At 46.2% G+C, this 24,431-nt stretch overlaps 1 protein-coding gene across 7 annotated transcripts in view; it reads left to right on the top strand.

The window, feature by feature from the left end:
• The window catches only part of CEP112 (centrosomal protein 112), a 415,782-nt gene that overhangs the window by 354,356 nt on the left and 36,995 nt on the right, over nucleotides 1-24,431 (top strand). For all 7 annotated transcript variants that reach the window (XR_003792074.1, XM_029213161.1, XM_029213162.1 and 4 more), the window contains one exon: nucleotides 18,529-18,618. Coding sequence is in view for 6 of the 7 variants with exons in the window: in XM_029213161.1 (XP_029068994.1) it covers nucleotides 18,529-18,618 (90 nt within the window). In the remaining variant the exon portion in view is untranslated. The remainder of the gene's footprint in view (nucleotides 1-18,528; nucleotides 18,619-24,431) is intronic.

Genomic DNA, 24,431 nt, shown 5'->3' with positions numbered 1-24,431 from the left:
TGCTAGAAAAGCCATCCTCTACTCCCACCTTACATTATGCGTTTCCGTAAGCGACCGGAATACTCGGGAGCCACATGTCATCTACCTACCTTACTCTAAAGTTCAGAAACCAGAAAAAACACAGGAAAAGTGAGAACGATTGATGTGTGGAGACTGCAGTGGGGTCTGTGTTGTCAGTCTACTAGGCTGCGAATGCTTCCAACGTGTTTCCCACGTGTGTGTTTGTTTTTTTTTAATTTTCTTTTAAGATTTTAATTTTTACTTTTTTTGGCTGCATTGGGTCTTTGTTGCTATACGCGGGCTTTCTCTAGTTGTGGTGAGCAGGGGCTATTCTTCGTTGCAGTGTGCGGGCTTCTCATTGCAGTGGCTTCTCTTGTTGCGGAGCATGGGCTGTAGGTGCAAGGGCTTCAGTAGTTGCGGCACACAAGCTCAGTAGTTGTGGCTCGCGGGCTCTAGAGCTCAGGCTCAGTAGTTGTGGCGCACGGGCTGAGTTGCTTCACGGCATGTGGGATCTTCCTGGACCAGGGCTCAAACCCGTGTCCCCTGCATTGATAGGCAGATTCTTATCCACTGCACCACCAGGGAAGTCCCTTCCCATGTGTTTTGTGCCTTGAGTCTGCCTTTCCTAGTTTTTATGCCCAGTTTTCGCCTCGTTCCTGAGCCAGCATTAGCCAGTTCAGCCTGGCACAGGTGATTTTGGACATAAACGAAGTTTCATTCCAGTTCCATGGTGCACAGCCCTGAGTCCCATCTAGTCCTTGCTTCTGAGTGTCACCCGTGCGCCTGCCTACACAGAGGACAGACTCACTCACATCTTCTCATCAAAAGTGGAAAGTAGAGCAGGGCCCACACAGCTCTAACCCAGCTTACTTTCTAGTACTATTTTGGTCACTATTTACATTTGCTGGGGAGAAAGCAGAAGGCTTTTTTTGTTGCTCAAAACCCTTCTGAAGCCCCATGGCACAGCAGAAATTATATGTTGGTCTGGGCTTTGCTGGTCAGATGGACGAGGGCGGTCACTACACATGGAGGATGGGGCTGCGTGTAACCCTGCCCGGCTTCGTGTCAGTGCCGCAAGCATTTTAATACGCCATTTTCCAAAGTCTTCGGAACTATTCCTGCGTGGCGTATAAGCAATGTTAGACATCGTTTTCTCCAGACTACTTTCCACCTGACATATAAATACAGAATAGTCTCCTCGGAGACCCAGAAGAAGTGGATAAAGAGGTGTTTATTTTTTGTCCTATTATTCATCTTCTGTGTGTCTTATCCGTGAGTTATAGGAAAAGTCATCAAAATTACCCCGGAGGGCAAGACCCATCCATCCCTCACCCCAATTTCCCTCACTTGCAGCATCTCGGGAATTGTTCTGTTGAGGACAGTGGGCTTTTGATACAAATCCGTTGCATGAGCACAGGGTGAAAGTGAGACTTCTATTCCACGTGCCGCTCTCTGCAGAATGGGGGGCTGGGGAGGGAAGATGACCCCCGCATCCAGCTGGCTGAGAGCAGCACACAAGGGGGCAAGGGGAAGGCAAACGTGGAGGGGTGTTCCCAGAGGAGCGTAACCTGGAAGAACTAGCGTGGGGAGGCCAGGAGACACCCCACATCCACGCCCGTCTCAGCCATCATCAGGGGTGCTGGGGTGCAGGGGGCCCCCCCAGGACCACCCCGCTGACTCAGGTCCCTGTTCAAAGATAAACAGGAAGTCGAAGTGCCTTGATAACAAATCATAGGCTGATGTTCTGGAGTCCCTTGAATGTGTCTTGCCTTGGATTAGATTGAATTAGGAACAAATTGAATGTGTTGAGAATGATCCCAGAGGATGAAGACCACGTGTGCAACTTAAAGTGGCCATAGGACTGGAGGGCCCTGGAAACTCAAGGCCCCTTTCTGAGTTTTCACCGAGGGGTGGAAGAGCTACGTGCATGAAGCAAGATTAAAAGAACAGTGGGAGACAGAGGGATAGAGGCTTTATGATTACACTCAGTGAGCGCGCTGCTCTCGTGCGCGTGGGGAGAAGACGGGAAAAAGACGCTGGGCTCAGAGAGGTGTATGTGGGTGCAGGGAGTATGGAAATTTTATTTTCCTCTTTATGCTTTTCTGTTTTTCTTCACCTGGCATGTGTTATTTTACAGTCATAAGTAAAACATAAAAACAAGTAAAGCATCAATTTTTAAAATAGATGTTAGACGCTAGAACAGAGATTGATCTACCAGTGGGAGATTGATCTACCAGTGGGAGATTGAGAGGCCTTAGCTACTCTGAAGTTGGGCCAACAAGCCATGCTAGCAGTGAATCAATGAGGAAGTAGAATTTTAAAAAATTTATTTAAAAAGTCAGATTTCCTAGGCCACATCTTGCAATGCACTAAAATGAGTTTTACCAGTTTTGACGAGAAACAACGCTTATCTTAAGCTGTAGGTAGGTGTTTGGTTTGTGGCAATTCATTTCAAAAAAGCTGTGCTAGCCTTACGGTTTTAGTTACAGGCATAATTCATTAGTAAAAGCAACCCTTTGATGAAGTTAAGGTTGAACAAATATATTTTGGCTTCATTCTACCAAGAAACAGCTTTGGTTTTTGCTTAAAAATATTTTTTTGACGATTTGCATCCCTGCATTAAGTGCTGTGTCTTTTGATTCAAGCTAGTTCTTCTATAGTTCCTGAAGTCTCGCACATTATTGTCTTTTACTCAAGTTAGTTTGAAAGGTGTTAAAACGTTATTAAGGGCTTTTCTTTGTATTTATCACGTACCACCCCTAGTGATTAGAGGGATAACACTTACACTCCTGGAAACAGTTACTCTTAATTCAGTAACTCACAAAAAGTTTTAATCCTTCATGTTCTCTTTTTAAAAAATTTTTTTTTTATTGAAGTATAGTTGATTTACAATGCTGTGTTAGTTTCAGGTGTATAGCTAAGTGATTCAGTTATACATATATACATGTATATATTCTTCTGCAGATTCTTTTCCCTTATAGGCTATTACAAGATAATGAATATAGTTCCCTGTGCTATACCTTAGGTCCTTGTTGTTTATCTATTTCAAATTTAGTAGTGTGTATCTGCTAATCCCAGACTCCTAACTTATCCCTGCCCCCCCCCACACTTTCCCCTTTGGTAACCATAAGTTTGTTTTCTATGTCTGGATGGGTCTATTTATGTTTTGTATATAAGTTCATATGTATCATGTTTTTTAGATTTCACATATAAGTGATATCATACAGTATTTGTCTTTCTCCGTCTGACTTCACTTAGTATGACAATCTCTAGGTCCATCCATGTTGCTGCAAGTGGCATGATTTCATTCCTTTTTATGCTGAGTAGTATTCCATTCTTCCTTATCCATTCGTCTATCCATGGGCACATAGATTGCTTCCATATCTTGGCTACTGTAAATAATGTTTCAGTGAACACTGGAGTGCATATCTTTTTGAGTTACTATTTCGTTTCATTCAGATACATACCCAGAAGTGGAATTACTGAATTGTATGGTAGTTCTAGTTTTAATTTTTTGAGGAATCTTTATACTTTTTTCCAGAATGGCTGCACCAATTTATATTCCCATCAACAGCACATGGGGGGTCCCTTTTCACTACATCCTCGCCAACAGTTGTTATTTTTTGTCTTTTTGATAATTGCCATTCTGACAGGTGTGAGGTGACATCTCATTGTGGTTTTGATTTGCATTTCCATATTGATCAGTGATGTTGAGCATCTTTTCATGTGTGTTGGCCACCTGTATGTCTTCTTTGGAGGAATGGCTGTTCAGGTCTTCTGTCCATTCTTTAATCGGGTTGTTTGAGTTTTTTAATGTCAAATTGTATAAGTTCTTTATATATTTTGGATATTAACCTCTTATTGGTTATATGATTTGCAAATGTCTTCTCCCATTCATTCTATTGATGGTTGCCTTTTCATTTTATTGATGGTTTCCTTTCTTGTGCCAAAGCTTTTTAGTTTGAGGTAGTCCCATTTGTTTATTTTTGCTTTTGTTGCCCTTGCCTGAGGAGACAGGTCCAAAAAAATATTGCTAAGACCAATACCAAAGAGCTTACTGCCTATGTTTTCCTCTAGGAGGTTTACGGTTTCAGGTCTTACATTCGAGAATGTCTTTAATCTATTTTGAGTTTATTTTTGTGTGTGGTGTAAGACAGTGGTCTGGTTTCATTCTTGTGCATGTCGCTGTCCAGTTTTCCCATCACCATTTATTGAAGACACTATTTTTCCTCCATCATATATTCTTGCGTCCTTATCATAGATTAATTGACCATATATGGGTGGGTTTCTTTCCTCTTATTTACCTTTGCAAATGCTGTTTCTTTAGCAGACAATTTTCCCCCTTCCCCACCTCTGCCTGTCAGAGCTGTTGCTGTTATTCAAGGTTTTTCCCAAATGCTACTTCCTACCGGAAGACTTTCCTAATCACCTTGTGCTTTCCCCCCAGGTCATTTAATTGTATGTGGGGTTTTTTTTAAGTTTTATTATAAAAGTTTGCAAACATACCCAGAAGTAGAGAGTTTAGTAGTATGAACTCCAGTGTATCCATCATGCAGCTTCAACAATTATCAAGGTTGGGCCATATTTGTTTTACACTTTCTCCTTCTTTTCTTGGCGAAAATATTTTAAAGCAAATTCCAGACATCCCGTCATTTTATCCTACATATTTCAGAATGCCTCTCGGAAAATGTGGACACTATGTCACTCAGCCACGGTGCCAGTGTCACACCTAAGAAAATTAACGATTATCCTTTAGTATCATCTAATACCTGCTTCATAATTAGATATCACCAATTCTCCTCAAAAGTGCCATTTTAAGTTGATTTTCTGAATCAAGATCCAGACAGAATCCGAGCGTTATGTTTGGTCGTTACATATCCTGTGTCTTTTTCAGTCTAAAGCGCACCCTCCCGCCTTTCTGTTCCATGCCGGTGACTTCCTGCAGAAGCCCGGTCAGCTGGCCTGTAGAAAGTCCCACCTTCTGCATTCATCTCATCTGCTTGCTTCTTTGTGGTGTCGTGGAACTTCTTCCTGTGTCCTTCCCTTTTCCTTTTGTTCTCTCAATTGGACACTTAAGACACTTACAGAACTCGCCTGCTTTTTGTCCTTATCACATACCTTCTAAGATAGTGCGAGCGCCTTAAAAGGTGAGACCGTGCCTTATTCCACATTTTGCTTCCTACATGATGTCTAACACATTGTATGTGTTTTTAAAAATATCATTCAGTTGAATTATCTAGAAAGAGTTTTGCTTCCTCTTGCACAAATGTGAGCTAGAGGTGTAGTCAATGCCAAGATATTTATATTAGGAATTAAGCTGCCAGAGAAATCTCAATAATGTAAGTCGCTGTTTCCTAATTTGCACTGAAAGAATTAGAGCCTAAAGTCAAGTGGCACATTTCTATATCCGAAGATGCTAAACACTTAAGTGACATCTCTAAGCCCCTTACACTGTCTCCAGATCCATATAAAAGTGACCTCAGAAATCAGCTGTGTCGTGCATTCAGCATGAAACTAGGTCACTAATCGTTTTTCTGATCAGAGAATTGAATTTTGCTTAGCAGTTCAGAAATCAAACTGGAAGAATGACTGTAAAAACGCTGTCATGTGTGCTTTGTTGCCGATAACTAACCGCAGTCCAAGCCTCAGTAACCAGAAGGAAGTGGAAGACACTTCAGAAGGCTGCGCGATAAACGTTTCTGACAGTGTGTGAGCTAAACATTAAGCAGGGTCTCTGCAAACCCTCTCGTTCTAAGTGGTTTAAACGGAAGGTTTTAAACTTCCTCCTTCATAAGTATTGGCTCCACATAGTGCAGTATCCTAAGGGTGAAAAAGAAAAAGAGAAGAAAAAACACTTCACCTGGCATATATATAATTTCCATCCCCTCTCTGAATGGGAGTGCCGGAAAGGCTCACCCAAGAATCTCTACCTTCACGTCTTAGGAATTTTCTCCATCATGTGTGGGAATGTGCCAGTGTGATATTGGAATGGGCTCCTTCCCAACCTGACAGGACTGTGTACACACAGTTACAGGAAAACCAGCGAGTACATATAATAGCAGTGATACTCTCCTAATGCGGTTTTCCAGATTGGCTCATAATGAGAATACTCTTGGTCCTTACGTGGATGAAATGAGGTGTAGAACTGGGTAGTACGGAAGGAGTGGAGGCGGGGTAGAGTTTCAGAGAGAAAATATGTAAAACAAGGGAATTTTCTTGCCATGTATATTAGTTTCCTAGGGCTGCCATAACAAAGTAACACAAACTGGGGGGCTTCAGACAGAAAGCTGTTGTCTGACAGTTCTGGAGGCTAGAAGTCTGAGCTCAAGCAGGGCCGGGCTCCCTCTGAAGGCTCCTGCCTTGCCTCTGTTCCCTTCCCGGGTCCTCCGCGATCTTTGGGGCTCCTTGGCTTGTAGGTGGCTCACTCTCCAGCCTCTGCGTCCATTGTCACGTGGCCCAGCTCTTCCTGGGCGTTTCTCCTCTTCTCATAAGAGCACCTGTCAGATTGCCCGCAGGGCCCGCCTGCTCCAGTATGACTTCACCTTAACTCATTGCATCTGCTGCAGCCTGTGTCCAAACAAGGCCACATTTTGAGCTTCTGTGGGTTAGGACTTAAACATATCTTTTGGCAGGGATGTGATTCAACCCATAATTTCTTTTTTGACGTCATACTCGAAGAGGCAAACCATTGGCATCATTGTTACTGTTGAATGTGTGACTTAGGAACTTTTTCTTCCTGCTTTTCCTACATTTTAATGGATCACGTTAAAGTCTAAACATAGTACAACCGAACCGAGTCATTCCAGGTCAGTGGAGGCTTCTGAAGGGAGGTAGCAGGGCGAACAGGGAGAAGAAGAGCGTTGCAGGCGAGGCGGGGAGAAGCGCCAAGACCCCGGGCGATGCGGGGCTGGGCCCCCAGTGGGTGGCGGGCGCGGTCACCCCACGTGGGGTGACTCCCCGCCGACTGTGCGCGTTAAACCGGGGCGCGGGGAGGCGGCTGCGTCGCCGACCAGAGGGCAGCCGGGCAAGCTGCTGGGGTGCCCCGAGCTGCGTCTTGAGCTCGGTGGGTTTGGCGTGACGCTGCTGACCACCGTGCGCGCGGGTGACGCTGCTGACAGGTGCGCGCAGGTGAGAAGCAGATGGAGGGAGGACTCGTGAGGTGATGGGAGAGCGGCTGAGCTTGGGGATCGGTGGCAGGAAGGCCCCAGTGGACCCGCGGTTACCGGGCAGGTGTCCGCGCACGGTCGCTCCGCCCCCGACCTGTGTCTTCCTCGGCCCCGTGTTCTCATGCTCAAGCCCCTGCCGTCATGTTGCTTCTGAACGTGTGTCGCCGAGGAACTTATTTTTCTCTCTTCTTGTCCATGTTTTTTTCTACCATGTTCCCCGCCTTGCTGGGTGGCGGCTGCTCGCCACCGATGCTGGGGTCCTGCTTTAACCCTCCTCTCTCGTACCCGCGCCAGCGCACTCTTACCAAGCCCCGAGGTTCTGACTCTGGCTCTTCTCCCATCCCCGCGTGCCCCCCCCTCCCCAGGCCCATCCCTTCTCCCCAACTCTTATCCAAGCTGGCCCCACGCCCCTCGTGGTATCGAGGTGGCCTCGTGATGGTGCCCCGGCTCTGACAGGGGCAACTCCTAAGGCAGATGGTCCTGCACAAGACAGTCTGGAAAACTGTGCTTTTTAAAATTCTTTTGATTTTTTTAGGGTTTCCACAACATCTCTCACTGACCTGAAACTTGCCGTTCTGCCTCATTCTGTATTCCTAACCCTCGGCAAAATCCCTGTGCTCAGCCTTGGCACAGACAGTCGTGAGGCTTCGAGCACAGTTTTCTACCATGCTGACACACAGAGCAGAGGCACGCTCTTTCCCCAGCTGGTCCCATGGACTCGCACGTGTGTCTGGCCGAGGCTCTAAAAGCACTTCCAGAGGGCCTCGTTGCCACCACTTGCCACACTGTCACCTGGATGTTCTTCCTGATCTGTCCAGCTGGTCACCCTGGGCCCTTTGGTGGTTCCCTTTACTGCAGGATAGAATCCATAGTCCCCTCGGCCCCCGAGGCCCGTCACGGGAGCCCAGGCTGCCTCTGCTAGTTGGTTCCAGGCCCACTGTCCGCATGCCAGGCCCCGTGTGCCGCCAGCAGCCTGCCCCCCGTGTGGCCACGCCTTGCCCTCTGCAGTGAATCTGTGCGGACGCCTTCCCTGCGCCTCCCGCGGCCACAGCTCACCTCCCCGCTCGTCTTCCTCCCCACGTCCCGCCTTCCTCCATGCTTGCCAAGACCTCTCTTTGGTGCTGTTTACGTGATGTAACTATTCCTTTATAAATTTGCCATATACACAGGAGCCAGTGCTTTCGCAGGGTAACGTTTGACACGGGGCCTGGTATACGTTCAGATCATAGACATACTTTTATTAATGTATGAAATGGATTGTCTAAAGAAGACTGTTTAGAGAGGAAAATGGAGCGACGAGAACCTGGTTCGGGAAAGATCCACAATTTAAAGGGAAGAACGGGAGGACAAGCGAAGCGCTGGAGGAGGAGGAGGGTCGCCAGGGCCTCATGGCCTCGGAGCAGCCCTGGAAGGAGGGTCACCAGGGCCTCGTGGCCTCGGAGCAGCCCTGGAAGGAGGGTTGCCAGGGCCTTGTGGCCTCGGAGCAGCCCTGGAAGGAGGGGATCTCGCAGTGCTCAGGGCAGCAGAAAGGTCGAGGCAGGCAGAGATGCGAGAAAGGCCATCGCGTTGGCAAGGAAAGCTTCACTGCTGACCCTGCAGAGAGCAAGTTTAATAAGATGTGGAGACCAAAGTCAGACTCCAGGTGAGGAAAATGGTAGCTGATGGGCAAGAATCTGGGTCACGGAGTAAAATGCTTGAGAAACGTGGCCGTCATGGGAAAAAGGAGCATCAGGACTGAAGGGGCCTGAAGAGTGTCTCCCCAGAGCCGACGTCCGTTCCCCTGAACAACGCGCGCAAGGGGACCAGTTTCCAGCGGGTAGCGGGGAGAGACAAGACGCCGAGAGAGGCTCGGCAGAAAGGGAGGGGTCAGCAGTGTGGCTGAGCCTTGCAGGGCACGTGGTCCTGTCCAGAACGGCCACTGGGTCCACGATTCACTAAATAATACAAACATTTAACCTAGTTAAAATTTTATTGACGTTATTTTTATTGTCATTCGTGGTGGATTTTGGATTTTACATTTATTGCTGTTCTTCCTCATCATGAATCAGCAGGATTACTCTTAAGCCAATGAGCAATTACTCTCAAGTATGTATGAACCCGACTATTGGCATTGTATGTGTTAGATAATATCTGTGTACAGTTTCGGTTGTATGAATTTGATCTTGTCAGTGTTGTTGTGAAGCTGGAGCTGTGCTTGTGTGTGACCACCAGGAACCTGGGTGACAACTTGTTCGCGACTTTGCCATTTGTCTGTTAGCGCTTCAGTAAATCTCCACATGGAAGGGTGATGCGCTACCACCAGCTTCTGAGATGTGCTGTGCCAGCTTCTGCTGGGCTGTCTGTCCTGTGATCACCGTTTAGTACTGATGTGTGAACATTCCAGGTTTCTGCTGCACTCTTGGGGCGTCCGGTCTTCTGCTCTGCCAGTCCTTCCGCGGACATACACCCTCAACACGACCTATTCGGTCATCTGATTTTTCTTCCGCCTTCTCCACAGCGTACTCCAAAGTGTCATTTTCATCTTCCAAAGGCACAAATGGAAGTTTAAACAGCACGCATGCACGCTTACAGGTGTACAGGTGTTACTTTCTGTTGTCATACACCCCCATGTTAGACCCAAAGAAGGTATTTTTCGCCACAGTGATTGTGAAAAGTGAAACAGGCATCCTCTTACAACTGCGTTGGGTTGAGTAGTTGAATTGCAGTCATAGTTGCAATCTTGAAACCCGTCTGCACAATGAAGGGTTAATGCCGAGCCTTCTTCCCTGTGCAAATGCAAGTGTGTTCTCATGTATGTATTCGTAAGTGTACTTTTGCCTGTTCACGGTTAAGGGTCCATCAGAGGCACAGTGTAGCGTCACACAGCAGCTCACAGTCCACACGTGCGTGACCTGTGTCGGTGCCGCTTGAAGGTGTTGTCACTGAATAGAGTGCCTGGCACCTAAATAGCGAACAGTGTCACAAGCCGTGCAAATAAGAATTCTTTCATTGTCTTGAGCGCCTGAATCGTGCCCAGGAAATGGTCTTCTGCGTCTGGTCACTTTATGCTCATCTGGAACTTCAATTCCATGCAATGAAATTGGGTTGACTTGCCTCTTCAATGTGTTCTTTCTGGCATCAGGACTCCTTCATCACGAATATCACAGAGAGAGCTCTTCCATGGCTTTGCGTGTGATTCTTCTCTGCGTGTCGTTTTAACCTGTCGGGTTTCCTTATCTCCCCTTCAGCATCCACCTTGTGCGGATGCTTTCTGGTCCCGTCTGGAACGATTGTCATGTTATCCAGATCCCGACTAGTCGTCCATCAGGCACTGCAGAGCCCCACCTCTTCGTGGTGTCAGTGCCTTTTACTCCTCTTCCTGTTATAAAAGTGGAAATGGTAACAGAAACCAGCATCATGTAGCGCTGGCTTTTCTTTTTGTGAGTATACTGTTGCTGCCATATTCCACTGAGAACTTTCAGGTAAAGGTGTTATATTGCCAAGCAACAGAAGAAGGGGTATTTTTTTTTCTTTTGTAGCCATCTGACCAGTGATGACTGGTTTACTGGTAGGGGAACCTTACTAATGTCTGAGGGACTCCACACCCCGTTTGGCTGGGCTGGGTCAGCCGGTAGCTGGGCAGCAGCTGAGGGCACGGCGGCCCACGCTGACTAGCAGGTACTTATGGGGGTCACACCCACTGAAAGCCCTCCAAAGAGCAGCAGGTGCTTCTTGTGGCCCACCAGGATGGTCCACCTACAGGACACTGATTCAAGAGAACATCTCCCGTTAACCCCTGGCAATGGGGCAGCGGTGGGAGGGTTAATCAGATGCCGGGTGTCCCCTCACGGTGGCTGTCACACGCGACCGCCGTGTATTAGGAGAGCACGCCTGTCCTCGCTGCTCCAGAGCCAGTGCTCTGTCACTGCCCGTGTTACGTGGAGGCTGGGCCAGGCTCCTCCCTTCAAACTCCACCCTCCACCAGATGCCCGGTGACGTGTCAACACACCATGCGCCGCGAGATCCCAGCCCCGACTTGCCGTCCTCTGCGCGTTTCTCTAACTTTAGGTCTCCTCTTGGTGCACATACTTAATATGATCCCCGCGATTCTGTAAGAGTTGGACCCCAGCCCGTCTACCTACCCCTGTGCCCGGCCACCGAGGCAGGAGGGGTTATCGTTGGCAGCTGCAGCCACAGCACAATTATTGGACCAATAAAACATGATAGTATCTTTAATACATTTATTCCATAAACCAAAGTATAAAGAAATGTAATGGGCTGTTTGAATCCAGTGGACGTTTTGATAGGCGCAAACACCAAGGACCTTTTGGCCTGGACCAACGTCTCGATGGTCACTTTGGACAGGACTAAATGTCTGCTAGTCGTGACCAACCCCTTAGAATTTGAAAAGAGAAATGAGGGCACTGATGGATGCGCTCCCTTGAGGAAACAAGAAGGGACACCCCTTTGGACAGTTGAGGGAGCAGACTGGGTAAACCTCAGACATTTTTATCTAGGGACACAGTAAGGAAAGGTAGTTATGTAATTTGAGGGGGGGGGAATGAAATCTGGAGAAATTTTAGCAGGAACACCCCAACTGTTTTCAATGAAAAGCAGCTTGTTCTTTATATAAGTGGTTCATGTCACCAGTAACTACTATTACCATAGTCCCAACACTTTACTAAGCATTTCAGAGATTACTTTAAAAATATGGGCAGGAGTGTTACACTTGTGAAGCTCATAGTCTAAGATGCAGGGGGGAAGTCAGATGAATTCACAATTCATAAATATGTTATCATATAGGGGACATACTGACTTAGTGAGAAATACGACTTCAGGTTCAACAGGGTAGAAATTCACGTCTGTTGGCAGGAGTTGGAATGATGCTGCAGGCTCAGGGGACTGCACGTGTGAACGATTAGACATGTGAGTAAGTAAAAATTTAAACCAGTGACTTACGGGCGCTCCGCATTCCCTGGGCTCACGCAGAGGAGGGGCGGCCTCTGTTCTGCAGGGACTGACTGCAGTGCAAATGCTTATCACACAGGCTGAATGAGGAAATTCCTCTGAGATCCTGAAACATCATAGCCGGGCTTCTTGAACTTGATCCTAGATTCCTACCACCCGAGATAAGAATGTGTTCGCAAGTGAAGCTGTCTGGAGGGACGCAGTAGGGCAAATGTGCTTTGAATTTCCTGAGTACAGATGCACTGACCACTCCCAGAGGAGACGTGGGTGATGTCAGGACGGTCTCTGTGTGACTGGGGAACATTAACGAGGTGTGTTAGGACCTTCCAGCTTCCTTAGATCATCCAAGTTTTGGAATAACGTGATTTCTTTTCCTGGAACCTCTGTGAAGACTGGGAAACACTAACTTTTTAAAAAGTGCAGTTTTAAGACTTTTAAAGGAAGGTTTTTAGGAAATTTTAAAGGCCTGAAAGTAGGTGAGAGAGAGAAGAAAAGAGAGGGAAAGCGAAAACTTTCGTGTTCTTTGGTGAAAGTGCTACTCTTGTTTTTTATATTGGCTGCAATACTTTTGCCTTTTCTGTTGAATCAGTAGCCTAATAAGTACTATAAAATAGCTCATATCAAAGTGCAATTTCTCATTCCTGCGGTTTGTTGCAACAACTAAAAAGTTTTCACCGGAAAGGAATTTTGCCTCATGTGAAGAGTATCATATGTATTAAAACCCCTTTTCTTCATACCAGTACCACAAGAGGCTGACTTATGAGGGTTAAAAAAAGAAAAAAAAAGGTACTTGCATGGAGTGTGAAAAAATTAAAAGCCTGAATGGAAGGCTTAAAGGAAAAAAATTATACTATTGTGTTTTGAATATGTTAGTGGCCTCGGCAGTAACTGTGGTTCTAGTAGAGTAACTTTACCTCTAGAGTACAAACCTGTTCTCGGTTCTACAGAATCACTAATAAAACGTTTTTACGGTTTGTTATTCATTCTGCGTAGGTCTGAAGAAATCACTTTAAAAGAAATCTTGACCGGCATTTCAGCTGAAGAAGACTTGTTGCTTTTGTCAGTCGGTTTAGCCTACTTAAAAATAAAATAAAATGAAAAAAGGAGCCACAGGGGCCTGTGTAAACAGCCAGCAAGGCCACCCAGTCAAAACGTCACTCTCTGCTCTTGTGTCACCTCCCCTGATCCCAGATTTGTATCTCCTCATCCGGGGCACAGGGCTTGGGCTTTTTGCTGGATCCCAATTGTTTAAGATGTGATTTTTTTTTAAAAAGTAATGAGATTTTATTGTTTTATTTAATTTTCCCTTACCTTTCGGTTAGCAGTAGTAGAAAGAAAAGCATTTGCTGTTTCTGTGTCAATTTACCTGTCAAAGAAAACCTACTGATCAGAAATATTGTCAGCACCATTTGTAATCTTGGGCATTGTTAAAAAGGCAGTTAAGGTTTAAATGAGAGTTCTGCTTCCTTCCCTTTTATAATTTGTGTCTCTTCACTGTAGTCACAGGTCGGGTGTCATTTCGGTTTGATGGATAAACCAATCAGTGGAAGATGGTTTATAGCAAGATTTTATTATCTGAACAGATATTTTATGACACAAACTTTTAAATCATATTACATGTTTTAAATGGAAAACAGACCATCACCATTTTTTTAAGAAATTTTAGAGTTTTACCATAAGTAAATTGTATCTCAATAAAAATATAAGTAAGCCTTCCCTTTCCTGTTATCTTCTCCTTAGGTCAAAATATGAACACCCCACTCCCTGCTTCCAAAATATACATGGGGAAATCCTTGCACATCCCGCCTATTCACTGAAGGACGAATGAATCATCTGTTTTTTCTGAAGTAAAACAGTAAATTCAAACCTCATGAAAGGAAGGATATGGTGACTTCATGTTTTTTAACTAGAAAAAGCTTTAAAAATTCTTTTTTTCTTTATTAGGGAAACTTTCAAACATACGCAAAAGTAGGGAGAATAATATGCAGAATCCCCATCTACCCACCACCCGGCTTCACCAGTTTTTAACAGTTTGCGGGACTGACTCCTTCTTGGCAGTGTCTTTCATACAGACACTGCTTTTCTTCCTTGCCCATCTCCTTGGCTACACGGAGTTGCCGCTGGTGAGGCCCCTTCTGTGTCTCACCCAGCAGAGGCTCGTCGGCTTCCTGGATTCCTGACCACAGACTTAACGCAAAATCAACGACTTTGAGAACCCCAGTTTTATACTTAAATAGGGCAAAACTTCATCCGCAATCTTTTTTGCTTACATCTGATTTAATCCAGTCCCTTTAAATAAAAGAACGCTGTACCATTCAAGGTCCCACTTCCGGGAGAACATGTTCTATGGGCCAGCACTCAGGGAAGGAGCCGTTTGCGCTTCAGCCCTCATACGGACGGCTGGCCCAGAAGATGTACCGCCAACCTCGTGGTGACTTGTGACAAAGCCAGACACAAGCATGAGCCACGACCTGGCAACACAGAATGAGGCAGGGTGCACGGAGGACACACCGAATCTCAAGTCAGTGAGAACTGGTCTGAAAACTCCTAAAAAGTGGAGGGCACAGTTCTGTGGAATGTGTGATTCAGGAGAAAGGTGACTTCTATGCTACTGATTCTGTTTCGATCTGCAAGTGGATTTTTCCACATTTCTCACAACTGAGGTTTTTGGTAAAAAAAAAGTGGGGAGTTTGAGATCATGCCGTCTGGTGAGACCCTGCAGTGCAGGTGTCCCGGGTTATGAGACAAGTCTGCATGCTTGACTGGCCAGATGGACGCCCACCCCCCAGTCCCACCCTCAGATGAGGGGAGGACCTGGCTGAGAGTTTGGCCAAAGACAAGGTCAGCAATCTCTAGAAAAACTTGTGCTAAATCCTAAGTCTGAAAGCCTCTGTCATGCCTTGTACACTAGGGACGCTCTGACTATATCTTGTGTATCATTACAGCCCAGTCTTTCTCCTTTCCAATGAAATTTTCCTTTACTAAATAACTTTTTAACCACTTATAATTCAAACGAACTTGCATTTCATGTGTCCATTATTAAAAGGCATGTATCTGCCATCATTTCATGTTTGTTTAAGACCTATGAGAGATACTTTGGTGTTTTGTTTTGGGTTTTTTTTGATTTTTTGGCGCCTTGGGTCTTCGTTGCTGCACGTGGGCTTTCTCTAGTTGTGGTGAGCGGGGGCTACTCTTCGTTGTGGTGCACGGGCTTCCCATGGCGGTGGCTTCTCTTGCGGAGCACGGGCTCTAGGCACGTGGGCTCAGTAGTTGTGAATCGCGGGCTCTAGAGCGCAGGCTCAGTAGTTGTGGCGCATGGGCTAAGTCGTTCCGCGGCATGTGGGATCTTCCAGGACCAGGGCTCGAACCCGCGTCCCCTGCATTGGCAGGCGGATTCTTAACCACTGCGCCACCAGGGAAGCCCCGATACTTTGGTGTTTAGAAGTCCTTAATGCGTGGCTTTACGAGTTGAGCAGCTGGCCTCGAACCATGTTTATAAGTTTTATGGAAATAGCGTTGACTATAATACTCTTTCTCGGACGAACAGCAGAGCTCTGGGACCATCACAGGTGCCCCTCGGGGCACATTAGCTACCCTGGCTTCTCCTCACCCTGGAGAGTCCATGAAACTGTCAAATCTTTTACACTTTAATGTGCTCTCACTACTTTTATATTTTAAATAAACAAATCAAATTATCCTATAGCCGGCTCCCTTTTAAAGAGTGTGGCCTGCCCTCGTTGTTCTTGTAGAGCTGCTTATGTCATGTACGTTTTTCTTCTGGAAAATGTCATTCTTTGTTCACAGTCCCCACGAAGTTCTCTGAGAGCCAGCTGAGGGTGGCCAGGCCCAGCAAGCCCACTTGCATGGCATTTAAAGGCAGGTTTAACTGGGAGAAAAGAACTGTCTTTCAGCAGTGATGCAAGTTCACACAGCAGAGCTGAGGCGGGGCCTACTTTTGCAGAATAAACAGCGTAGCCGTTCAAGTTGGATTTTGTTTTAGATTTTTGACCCAGTGTTGGACATTCCATTCTTTAATGATCTTGGGCTTTTCTCAGGAATAAAGTAAAAGTTCTGTTTTGTGGGTGTGTCAAATGTCAAATTGGAAGGTTTTTGAATAAAGAAGCCACAACTTAAAAGAAAGGTCCTTCTTGTGCTCGCTCGGTAGCTGTGGTTGTGTTCATACAGGCCTCTGGCAAACTGAGGATGAACATCTCATGACCTAATAACTTTTTAGAATATGAGACCAGGAACAGCTGTCCTTTTCCTTTAGTCTGATACATTTTCACTTTTTGGAAAGTGGGATATTACTTGGTTACTCTCCATTTTTTAAACTGATTTTTTTTTTTTGAGTTTTTTTGCTTGTTTTTTTTTTTGCGTTACACGGGCCTCTCACTGTTGTGGCCTCTCCCGTTGCGGAGCACAGGCTCCGGACGCGCAGGCTCAGCGGCCATGGCTCACGGGCCCAGCCGCTCCGCGGCATGTGGGATCTTCCTGGACCGGGGCGCGAACCCGCGTCCCCTGCATCGGCAGGCGGACTCTCAACCACTGCGCCACCAGGGAAGCCCTATACTCTTTTAAATAGAGGTTCTTAGCCTGGGGTCCATCCATGGACAGGCTTCAGGCAACTGGACTCCCTGAAATCACAGGCAAAATAATAAGCACTGTTTTCCACGTGGGGAGTGACCACACGGCATTTGCCAGACGCTCCAGTGGAGCTAGAACTCCAGAAAAAGGTAAGAACCACGGTCTCTGTCTGCATGGAGAAAAGGCTGGAATTGCATTGAAAGAATTTTTAGTGGATACAAACCGAGACATCGTGTCTGAACTCCAGACTCTTCCCCCCAGCTGCTGCCCAGCATCTCGGCTTGCATGTGGAACAGGCATCCCGCACTCGACGTACCGCAGGCTGAGCTCCGACCTTCTCCCCCACACCTGTCCCTCCCGTCCCAAACCTCCCCAACTGCAGTCTTCTACCTGCTCAAGCCAAAATCCCGGAGTCTCTTCTCTTTTTTTACTTTTCATGCTCTGCGTTCTTTCCCTGGAGCTGCGATCTCTATCTTCAGATAGACTGGGAGTCTGCCGCTGCCTCACCCCCAGCTGGTCCAGTTCTCCACCACCCTTTCCCGGTGTGTTTTCACTGCCTCGACCCTGCCTCTCTGCCTCTGCCCGTGTCCCTCTTCCATCTGTTTTTCACGGCAACCAAAGCAACCCTGCCCACAGCCCTCCAGGAGCCCCCGTCTACCTCGAATAAAGCCTGAAGTCCTCAAGTGCCCTCTGAGGCTTCATGGGACCTGACGTGACTCGACCCCCGGTATGTGGAGGGGTCCCTGCCTGGAAGGTTCTTCCTGCACGTGTCTCTGTGACCTGCTCGCTCTTCTCCTTCAGGTTTGGCTCAGTTAGGTTGTCTTGGGCCATCTGTTTAAAACTGCAACACCCCTCCTCACCACGTTCCAGGATAGCCTCCTTCCCCGCAGTATTTTCCCTCCACACTTAACCACTGACATATATTATGCTCACCGTTTGCTTATTGTCTGCCCCAGTACAGCAGAAGCTCCGTGAGAGCAGGGAATGTGTTTTGTCTGTTTTCTTTCACCGCTTTATTTGGAATACGTGTCACAGTCCTTCACCTAGAGCAGAAACTCAGGAGTCTTAATTGAATGAATTTTATTTTGAGAATTCGTTTAGCATCTTTGCAGTCACTCTTTGAGAGTGTGTTCTGTTCGCCATCATTTCCCACGTGCTATATCTATAATTAACATCAGATTGTTTGAATGGATCCTGTTTCTTTTCTAGTTCACCTCTTTACTTAAAGTAGTAATGGATACAATGATACTTACCGATCTTTCCATTCCCGGCTTCCCCCAGCCTGAACCTGAATTTGATTTCCAACAGCTACTTGGCAACTGAAAGTGTTCATCTCTGTCTATTTCTTACAGTTTCCTCAAATTCCATGCCATCCTCGATGGCTTAATAAAAAATGCCTTTAAGGTTACCATAACATACTCCAATGACCAGAGTATAATTTTGAACAATGTCATGTCGGTCCAGTGTTACGATTCCTAGCTATCAGGACACTTTTCAGAGTGTGGGTGTACCTCGCAGGTGTCCTGATAGAGCTCCTTTAATTAGCAATAGTTCTACACTTTATTGCGTGCTTGTGTGTCTATGCTGGGAATAGGAAATGTTTTTATAAGATGAATTGACACCTGCTAATGTGTCTGGTTTGTGAGTTTGGAGTTTTTGATACTAGTTATTCCTAAAGTAGAAAACATCTGGGCCTGATACTAAAAGGCTGGTTTTGGAGCCGCAGTAATAGACCAGAGCTGAGGCCTTTTTGATACCAGTTCAGGTGGTAAAACTTTTTTCCAAGGCTGCTAATTTTTAATGTTTTTGTATTTCTCTTATACCGTTTCAGGCTTTACAAGACGAGCTAGAAAAGCGCTCGAATCAAGCACGATGTTTGGAGAAAAAACTGCAGCACAAGGAACTGGAATCACAGGAGCAGGTACTGCCCGCTCGGCTGGTTTGCTCGTTCACTTTCTCCAGGTCCAGGAGCTCACGTGTGTCCTGTTTCCACCGGGTGCTTTGGCCGCGAGTAACAGAATCCTCGGCCCCTTGCTACAGCAAAGGGATCTGTTGCCTCGCAACCTGTTAACCTCTGTCGCAGAAAGCCTGTAGGTAGGGTGGGCTCTGGGCAGGGAGCCCTGGGTTGCTGGCTCCGCCTCCCTCTCGCTCCCACGGCTCTACGTCCTGTGTAGGGTCCATCCCAAAGCCAGCTCCGCGGTGCTCACAGCAGCTCCAGGCATCCCGCGCAGATCTAGCAGTATCCAGGGGCAAAAAGGGACTTACGTTTCCAGGGTGCCCTTCCGCAAAGTCAGGAGACCTTTCCCAGAAGCACCCCCGTACGCAGCTCCCTTCTCATCTCATTGGCCAAAGCAGATCACACGCTCAGGGCAGGCCACACGTCCAATCCCTGGCGGGAGGCTGGAGGGTACCAAACTAGGCTGGACCACTTAGGGTCTGCCTGCCGGCGATGGAGTCATAAAAGGAAGGACAGCCCAGACAAGGGAGAGGGGAAATGTGTTGGGGACGCAGCCAACGATGTCTGCTGCGTCCTCATATCAGAACACAGGGACATAGATCATGTTTTCTTTTGAATTTTAATTTTCTCCTCCTTCTTTCCAGTGTGTTAATGAAACAAATCTAGTATAACCGGAATAATCTGGCTTTGACAATAGCCAATGACCTATCTTATTTTCAAACCACAGGATCATTTTCATCCAATTCTTTTACATTTAAAGTAAATTTAACTAAATTTAAACTGAAAAGTCAACAGTGTCTTAATAAACTTCATGAGTCTTAATGAAGCCTTTTGTAAACGCACTGTCCCCAGCTGTTGCGTACAGCATTACTAAAATTCTTCTAAGTGCCACAAATCTTTATGGACAGAACCCGCCGTAGGTGTTGGCAGACGCTTATACTTTGGTTGTCTCGTAGTCAATTCAGTACAGGGATATTGGGTTAGGTCATTTTGGCCTTGTCAGAAGAGTAAGCCCTGAAGTAAGGCGAATAGAGGAACTTTTGTCATCTCTGGAGTTGTTTACAAACAGGACCCCAAGGTAGGGATTGCACAAAATGGCAGGTGTAAGCATCTAATAGATGCCAAGTAATAATACTTACTGAATGGACTGGACCTCCTGTAATTCCTTCCTACTGTCTAATGTATGCCCTGCATCATATACATGTCATGTTTGTGTCATGTACGTATATATCATGTCTATATACGATATGTCTTGTATAGGGTCTGTGTCGGACAGTCCATGATAGGATCACAAAATAGGAAATTCTAGGATGAAAAACTAATAGTAACTATATTTATTGAAGGCCCACAAGATGAGAGACACTGTACGAGAAACGTTACACATGTTAGTTCATTTATCCTGATAATAACCATGTAAGGCCAGTATTACCCCCCCATTTCCCAATTGGCACGCTAAAACCCAGAGAGGTTAAGTGACACGTCCAAGGTCACACAGCTAGTAACCAGTACAGGTGGATTCACACCCTGGTTTAGCTGAATTCCAAATCTTTGCTCCTTTCATGACAGTTTTGTTTTTTTTTTTTCTTTTTTTTTTTTGCGGTATGCAGGCCTCTCACTGCTGTGGCCTCTCCCATTGCGGAGCACAGGCTCCGGACGCGCCGGCTCAGCGGCCATGGCTCACGGGCCCAGCCGCTCTGCGGCATGTGGGATCTTCCCGGACGGGGGCACGAACCCGTGTCCCCTGCATCGGCAGGTGGACTCTCAACCACTGCGCCACCAGGGAAGCCCCTTGACAGTTTTTAAGTTACAGCATTTCTAGTTTAAAAAGCTGCCTAGCAGTGATAGGGAAAGTGAGTTTATTAAGGATGGCAGGGAAAAAAATACCACCCCAGACACCCGGTACGGCGGGCAATGCCATTAACTCTCTGTGGGCAGAGAGCAGCAAAGAGCAAAGCAGATGGAAGCAGAGCCCATTTGGCCACAGGTGAAAATACGTCCTTGGGTGGCTGTGTGGCCTTCAGATGGGACTGGCACAGGCTCAGTTGTCACTGAGGTCATCTGAGCCTCCCTGCAACCCCCCAGCTGGCTGGGATGCCTGGAACTAAAAGAAGACAAGCTTCTTAAAAGCAGGAAACAGGTCTCCCTGGAGGACTGGGCCCTCCCCAGTTTGTGATAGAATATGACTTAAGGTAAAACTTTGTTGACATCACTCTAATTCATGGCAGAACTTCACACGGAAAATTCCATAACATATTGAGAGCAGGGAAATAAAGAAATCCCAGATGGACAATAGGGAGGATTCAGGAACCACTTGAGTCTTATTTCATTGGCTTCTGCTTGATCATCAAAGTTGCTTTCATCTTTGTAGTGACAATAGCTTTCTAGACTGTTTCTTACACTAATTCCTGATATCTTCTATTAGCCTCCAGTTCACGAAAGAAATGTCAGGAAATACCCATGGGTAAAGCTGAATATTTCATAATCTTTGCAACCATGAAATGTTGGGTTCTTTCCACGAGATCCTAGGGTGTAGCTAAGCAGAAATGCCAATTGTTTCAGTAAAGCTGAAGAACAAATCATGGGCACTTCATAAATACTATTCATCTATATTTAATTTGATTTAACTTTTATCTAAATCTGACCTTTCCATTCGTGACACTAATAGAGGTAGTCAAAAATAATTAGAAGTATAGAAGTATCGTCATGTACAGTTTTTAGGGTCTGATTATATATATGCTTACTGAGGGATTTTAAAATGTTGAAATTGTTCTTTTCTTCTTTGCGTCTGTCAAAGCAATTGCAAAATAACAGTAGCTAGCCTGACATCAGCCAATCAAACAACCAAAATGTGTGCAGAACAGCTTCTTGGAACTTTTCTTCTCTTTCATTTCAACCAAATATTATTATCCTGATACTAGTTGCATAAAGAATCAAAATTGAAACTGGCAGGATTACAAAGGACAATTTCCTGGGCTTCTTTTTTTAACTCGCTTGCTTAAAAAAAAAAAAAAGTTGAAACTGTCTCTGTTTTTCATTTAAGAAAAATTCCTGTGTTTTGATTTTATAAAAACAAAAAAATGAATGAGGCATTCTAAAAGTTGTGTTTTTAATTAAACGCAAAAAGCTGCTTCTCATCAGGTCTTGATGGGTGGTACCCTAGCTGCCCACCACTTGCCTCAGTGGCATCAACCCTCTCCTCTAACTCCACACCCTCGGCAGGTCTGTCACCAGGGTGCCCAGGGAAGGCTGGTTTATCCGTGGTTACAAAGGGTTAATTTGCCCCTTGTGAAGCGTCAAGATAACACCAATAAAATTGGAAAAGACCAACTTCCTTCTAAGTCAGCCTTATAGAAACATATCTTTCCTGTAATCCATAAATAGGAAAGTAATTAAAAGCTATCATTCTTTTTTTCCATACCAGGAGTTAATAATTTCTAATTCCCGATAAGATCCGAGCAAGAATCCCATCGTTGCAGCAAAGGAGGGGAGATCAGAGCTCTGATCAGACTTCCTTGTTATGTAAGGAAACTGAGTCATTGGAAAAGGCCACGACTTCCCTACCATGGCAATGGCAGAACCGGGGCAGGGCAGGGGGAAGCAGACCGCCCACCCCGGGATATGATTTTCCACTGTATTGACCACAGTGTGAAATGCATCTATGGCATGTATCACTCGGGTTCAGGCTGTGGGTAAAAATAAATCTCCTATTTGGGAACAAACAATGTCTCATTATTCACAGGGAGACTAGGTGATTTGCTAGCCCTTGCCAAAATAATTCGGTCTGATAAATTATAGAAAAGAGAGGGAGGAAAAGAAACAGTCTACAATTTTACTTGGCACTCTTAACACTGTGCAAAGCAAGCATATACTTATCACGGAGGCGCTAAACAATGTCAGCCTTGAACCTAGTATATAATACGTAATATAAATGTTAATATGCACGTAACAAAACCCCTGCTTTGAACTGGGCTTTTTCAGTTTCGAACGTATGAGTAGCTTTGATTACATGGATCACTCCGTTTCCCAGAAGATTCTTTGACATAAATTTGTGAGAAGAACTAATACTTTGAGACCTCGTAAATGGAATGCCGTGCCGTGCATTTCACAGCAGCGTCATACAATTACCCCACATTGCATGCCTCTGACAGGCGTGTTGTGCTGGCCCATGACAGGTACTGAGAAGAAACACGGATGAGTTCTCCTTCCAGCCGCAAGGAGTTTACAGTCTAGCAGAGCAGAGATGGGTGTAAAGTGTAGACTGCAGTCATGGCATTTAAAAGACGTTCCTTTTCTTCCAAAGGCTTCGAGGCTCAGCTCACACGATGCGGGAAGAAGGCAGCCCTGGTACTGCCCACCATCTTCCTGACCCTGCGGGAAAGGGTCCACCACCCAAGGCAGGGCCTGGTGCTTGCTGACAGGCAGGAAGTGTTTCCAGCACCTGCGGCCGGGGCCTCTCGGGTTTCCTGGCCGGCGTGTTCCAGCCACTGGCTGGCTTAGTTCTCATCTAAACCTGGTGTGTCCAGGCATTCAGGTCTGGATGTGCAGGCGCAGGTCACCCTAAAGTGTCTTAAAATATATTCCAGTCACAGCCTTGCAGCAGGCATTTTATATCCAGTTAAGGCCTAGACACAGCAGATGCTTCAGCAGAGGTGAATCTGGTAATTCCCTGTGTTTGGGGAGGGAACAGAGGTTGTCCTGAGACCCCTAGCGAGACACAGGGAGGGGAAACAGAAGAGGCTTCAAGGACAAGTAGGACGCAGCAGGGAAGCACTGCAGGTAGCAGTCCGCCTCTGCCACCACCGGTCGTGTGGTCTTGGGCAAGTCACTTAACTGGTGCACATACCAGGCTCCTAAGATGTCAGTAATAGCACCTCCCGCGGGGTTCACGTGAACGCCAAAACAAGATGCATGTGAACCTCAGAAACTAGAGAACATAACGCGGGTGCAGCGTGCGTGGCTATAATTCTCCACAGAGGAGAAGGCCCTGTGAGCTGGTCACCAGCAGAGAGGGGACCCTGGGCTAGGACGAGGGGTTCGGGGGTGGAGCAGGCTCGGGGGCGTCCTGGCCAGAGGGGGCGTCAGTGGGGCGAGGACCCAGGAAGTTAGCTACCTTCGTTTCATCCACTAAAAATAGCGATAGCATCAAATCTTTGTTACTGTCTACTCCTTACCCTGCACTGTGCACCCAACAAGCTTGGATACAATGCCGGGGATGTCGGTCATTGGTCAGAAAGCAGTTTTCAGCCACTGAGGATTTTTTTTTCTTTAACTGGGTAGTGTTAGATGATTGCGTCTTTCCTTTAGAAAGATTAATCCAGCAGCAGAAGATAAAAGGAAAAAGACGAAAAGAGATGAATTCATAGGTGATCACGCTAAGTTCACATCACTAGCCACAAGAGAAATCAGAAGGGCTTGAACTGGATATTGTCAACGGTAGTAGAAGAGGAAAAGAGTAGATGTGAAGACTCACTTAAAATTCACAGAGCACAGACTTAGAGAGTAAAAGAAAGGAATATGTCAAAAGTAATACCAAGTGGACAACAGCATCACTGTCTAGAGGCAGAGTCTGAGATGCTGGCAGCCGAACATCCCTTTGGAGACAGGTAGCTAAAAATCTGAACTAGAACCCCAGAAAGAAATTCTGAATCTAGAAGGTAAGAAAGAGGCCACGTTGAAAATCTGGATCTAGAACTTAAGAAAGAAGCGCGAACGTTTCTGAATTATCTTGACGCATGATTTTGACAAGGAAAAGCAGAGAGGGAAGAGGGCCGTGGGCG

Source organism: Monodon monoceros, unplaced genomic scaffold (genome assembly GCF_005190385.1).
Source record: "Monodon monoceros isolate NGI ecotype Baffin Bay Population unplaced genomic scaffold, NGI_Narwhal_1 Super_Scaffold_9, whole genome shotgun sequence".
In the NCBI taxonomy this organism is placed as follows: domain Eukaryota; kingdom Metazoa; phylum Chordata; class Mammalia; order Artiodactyla; family Monodontidae; genus Monodon; species Monodon monoceros.
Note: the sequence above shows the minus strand (reverse complement) of the source record. Positions and strands in the feature narration are given on the sequence as shown.